General features: G+C 33.7%; 1 protein-coding gene across 1 annotated transcript; it reads right to left on the bottom strand.

Moving 5' to 3' along the window:
- Positions 1–1,207: 1,207 nt before the first annotated feature.
- LOC123319240 (homeobox protein Hox-B5-like) lies at positions 1,208–4,379 on the bottom strand. The gene is made up of 3 exons (XM_044906111.1): positions 3,865–4,379; positions 3,706–3,778; positions 1,208–2,235 (listed from the first exon to the last, which is right to left on the bottom strand). The coding sequence occupies exons 1-3, from the start codon at positions 4,207–4,209 to the stop codon at positions 1,496–1,498; spliced, it is 1,158 nt and encodes a 385-aa protein (XP_044762046.1). The 5' UTR covers positions 4,210–4,379; the 3' UTR covers positions 1,208–1,495.
- Between the last annotated feature and the right edge of the window lie 545 nt (positions 4,380–4,924).

The raw sequence follows: 4,924 nt of genomic DNA, 5'->3' as shown, positions 1-4,924 counted from the left end.
ACATATGTTGCAGTGGTTGGGAATGGGTATCTCTCGAAGGAAAACAGATGATTACAAGAATGTTAAATTCTTCAACAAAAATGATCTTGCATAAGTAAAATGAATTAAGGGAAGTTTCAATCAAGATGAACTTCACCTTTGAACAAAAATTTCTCATGAATTAACAATTAGCAGGACAACTGAAGCGTATTTGTGGCTGTTCATCTAAATGCATTGATATAATAATAATAATTAGGTATTTATTGGTACTTTAAGACATTTACAATGTATAGGACAAGTCAAATGAAAAATAGAAAAATCGATTTTCGGGAACTTATTCTACGATGACATTCATCGAAAATCCTGTAGTAAACTTTTCGCATTAATTCACTCAAACATAAAATTTTCAAATGCCACCACTTTTTTGGGTCTCCTAATAGAAAGAAATTCTTTGTCATCCTCTTCATTCACAATCCTTCTGATTGTGGAAATATTCAGCTGAAATATAGGTCGTTTAGATTCAGATGAAACATTATATGAATTCTCCTATACATTGAATATGTTCGCTACCGTCTGACGTATTGTGGATTTTAGAATATTAGGGTATAACTATTCGAATGAGCTGATTTGAATTCTAAATAGCACTTTCTGAAACCCTGTCTCTTTTTTAATCACTTTCGGCATTTTCGTAATATTAATTGATATAAGTTGTGGCAGCGGCGTTATGACTTAACGACATTTCATGAGTGCCAAACTTACTCCGCTATAGTTACAAAAACTTGAGAAAATTATTTCATGGCCAACCGACTGGTAAAATGAATGTGAATGCAGTATACCTATGTTGATTATCAATTTCTCAACTGCTTCACAGAATGTTTTGTGCTATTAAAAATATATAAAATTCATACAAAAAATGCATTGCATTAATGAATTGATTATATTACTATTTCTTTACATTTTTTCAATTGCCGAAAATTTCCTCCCCTGAAGCCTTGCCAATATTTTAGTTCTGTAGCTTCTACATTTTTAGCCGATGGGCTGTGGTTACATTTAAGTTTAGCCGGCTAAAGATAGGAGAAACTAACATTAGCAAATACCCGAAGCTAAACTTAAGATTAGCCGGCTAATCTTAAGTTTATGCTCACACCTATTTTTAGCCGTATCATATCGACCAAAAGTCAAATTAATATTGGGGAATTGGTAGGATTCTGAATAAATAAATTTCATATTTTTCTAAGACGTGTATTTACATATTTATATAAAATATCTACACAACTCGATTCTACATTACATTTAAAATAATTTTAAAACTGGAACAAACATTTAAAAAATTCATTTTCGAATGACAGCACTAATACATCAAATAAAAGATTCAAATAATTATTTTTAGGGATTTTATATCGCGATGAACATATTTACAATTTTGTGTATAAAGATTTGAAGGATTTCACAATTCTTTAAGCATAACTTTTCTTCAGTGGTATTATTCCTTGAGTTTATAATTGATCAATTCAGATTAAAGCTCAGTAATGGTTGTTTCGTTACCCAAAATAGAGTAATTCGGGGGTAGATTGTGCTCCAGCCAGTTTCCATTGACGATGTTCATCACCTGTTCTGTGGCCGTCATGGTGGGAGCTGAAATATTCTCTTCTTTCACTTGGGTCATGATTCCATTTGGTATTTGTCCATTCGGCATGTAACTGAGCGAATAATTTTTTCCAGGACCGGGGTAATAAGGTGGATTCAACGTATTATTCATTGGGGGATACATAGTTGCCTCAGAATAGCAATCCCTATTCCAGTTGTTGTATCCTCTGGACCCGTAGGGAGTCGGTCTTGCGCCGTAGGGGTGCGTGAGCTGCTGATGATTGACTGGAACGTACTCGGAGTAAGAAGGAGGTACTCTTTCGTTGCACCTCGTCCTTAGGGCGCCGACAGTACCCTGGGGCGAATCTGGGGAATTGGGATTGGTGGAAGACGGCGAGATATTCTTGGCTTTCAGCTCCTTCTTGTATTTCATTCGCCTGTTCTGAAACCATATTTTGATCTGGCGTTCCGATAGGTTCAGGGCTCTCGCCATTTGGATTCTCCTGGGTCTGCATAGGTACCTGCTGGCATGAAACTCTTTCTCCAATTCTACCAGCTGGTTGCTCGTGTAGGCGGTACGGGCCCTTTTGGTTGAATTGTTGGGGGAAATTTGGCTAGGTAAAACTGGCGCAGTACTGACCTGAACAGGCGTTTGGGTAACTATGTATTCTGAAAAAAAAGGTCAATTAGGATGATTCTATTTGATTATTTTTCGTATTTTTCTGATATGCTCTTATTGGACCATATCCAGGAATATTTTCTTGCTATTATAAACTAATTTAAAGCTGGAGATACACCTCGACAAACTGACTAAATGGTAACGCAAATGGAGATTGAAAATCAATGAAAGCAAAATGTTCGAATGAAAAAACAAGAAACATAATCCAGAGATGAAGATGAAATTAAATGACTGGGAAATAGAATGGCAAAATGAAGTCGAATATCTAGGTGTAACAATGGATAAAAACCTAAATATCAATAAACACAGACGAAACACCAAGAAAAGCGAGAGGAATCAAAGGATATCCCCTCTGAACCGGAAGAGCAAAATGGACAAAGAACTTGAAGTCAGATTTTTCAAAGTAATGAGTAGACCAACTTTCACATAAGGAAGTGAAATTTCATTAATGAAAAAATTGGAAACCATACACAACATAACTCTCAGAGAAACTATTTAGTCGTAGAGGGGAGACAGGTGGCAAAAAGAGCCTACAAAAGAATGGAAAGTCATGAAAACAGTTGTATAAGATAAAAGTTAAACTATGACGAAAACGAAGAATCGTGAGACCAGATTGGGAAAAAATCTGGAGGAAAAACAGAGAGAGAAAAATTTACTGACAATAATCTGAAATTAAAGAGAGAAACCACGATGAAGAAGACATCATCAAGAGAATCAAGTTCTAGTCTGCAAATACACACACAGACCAAGAATTAAAAAAATAATTATCAAAAGTTATCAATATTTTTGTACATATTATTCAGTTGCTCAGGTGAAATCTCCATTAGAAATTATTTCATTCAATAACTGATGCCGCCGAATTTATGCATAAGGTAGATTGAGGTTTCCGCTGTGGCTTTATGATTTTTTTCGTTAATACGGATTAAAATTTTGGATGGCTATTTCCAATATCGAACCTCTGAGATCGACTACCAAAAAATTATAACCTGTCCTAAATTTTTACTGGTAGAAATGTTCAACTTCTAACTATACTGATTCAGAATTAAAGGGAAAAAAATTTTACGCTAAGGCTAGAACACCGACCGACTGTATTTAATTTTTTCAGGCAAGCAGATGAACAATGAGTTGAGTTAACTTTTTTTTTAAGAATCCCTTAAAAAATTATTTTCAACAATTTCAATACCAATAGGTGAAACTTCAGAGTTGAAATTCATGAAATCCAGAGAATGAATTGGTGAAATAATTGATACAACCATTCACTAAATCAGTAAAATATTTTTGTGTCGGAGAATTCATATTTATGAATAAAAAAGATAAAACTTTTTCTTGAACAACGGGTACCAATTTTAAATTTTTACTCCTATTGCCGGATTTTGAAGTTTTAATTGAATTTAATGTAATAGGGATTGATTGAAATTATAACTACTTCTCTAGTGTTTCAATAAAAATTGTAGACTTACCTAGATTCTTATCCTCTTTTTGCACATTATTGTAGTCGTTATATTTGTAGTTCGCCAAGTTCCAATTGGCAACCTGAAGTAAAAAAAAATATTTTTAGAAAAAAACAATGAAAATTATTTTGATCTACGGCAAACTGTTGATTAAATCGAAACTCTTACCTGTTGATGTTGTTGTTGTTGCTGCTGCTGCTGCGATGGAGATTGATTACGATTGTAATCGTAATATTCATCTAGATTGACATACTGTTCGCTGTATTCACCGCACATTGGTGTTATTGTTAACATTTGCGGTGGTAAAGATGGCACACTGTTCATATTTTCCTGTATTTCACCGAAATTGAAGCCCGTTAAATCCTTGGTGCTCGAATCACTTCCAAAACTACCCCTTTGACTCGTTTGCGGACTTATGCTCACACCGTTATTCTCAAGATATGTGGTTGGTTCTATTTCTACACTGACACCGGTGTTATCTTCGAGAACGACTTTTGTATTTTTGTCTTCCATCGTAACTAAACTCACTAAAATTCGTACTGACACAAAATTCACAGAGAACAAACGGAGAGTATCTATCTGAGCCTGAGCTTGGACGACTGAGAAATGGTTGAGGGTTCTTCGGAGATATGGTATTTATATATAATGACCCTGACCCTTAATCACCTCGGATTCGTAGAACAAGTGAAACCTGAATGATTTGTCAGCAAGTATACCTTTTTGTTGTTTGCTTATTCATACATTCATTATAAAATTAGTTTAAAATTAGTTAAATGGATTTAACAAAATTACAAAAGAAGCCGACTAAAAAGATAAGTACATATAGAAATAATTTGAATTCTCTCATTTAATTTTTTTTTCGATTTTCTATATTATTTTGAAATGTCGAAAAATGCTTTTCATACATTAAAGATTTTTCTCAAGAAAATGTGAAAATACATGAAATACATAAATCAATAATTTATAGAATTAGAAATTAGAACAGAAGACTACAATTGAAAATATTTCGTGTGGGTGATGTTTGAAAACATAAAAAAAAATTCAGTTACGAAAATTCAATTAAACGGAAGGTTTTTTTTCTTATTAGGAAAGAGCTCGTCAAAGTTGATGGAAAGTGACAGTGATACTGGCAATTTTTTCTTTTATCGTTTTCGAAATTTTCGCAGGTGTGTAGTAAGAGAATGCAGAATATTAGATACTTGGGATTTTACTGCCTCTTCATAATAAA

The sequence above is a fragment of the Coccinella septempunctata genome, chromosome 8 (assembly GCF_907165205.1).
Source record: "Coccinella septempunctata chromosome 8, icCocSept1.1, whole genome shotgun sequence".
In the NCBI taxonomy this organism is placed as follows: domain Eukaryota; kingdom Metazoa; phylum Arthropoda; class Insecta; order Coleoptera; family Coccinellidae; genus Coccinella; species Coccinella septempunctata.
The sequence above is the reverse complement of the archived record's forward strand: the minus strand, read 5'-3'. Positions and strand labels throughout refer to the sequence as shown.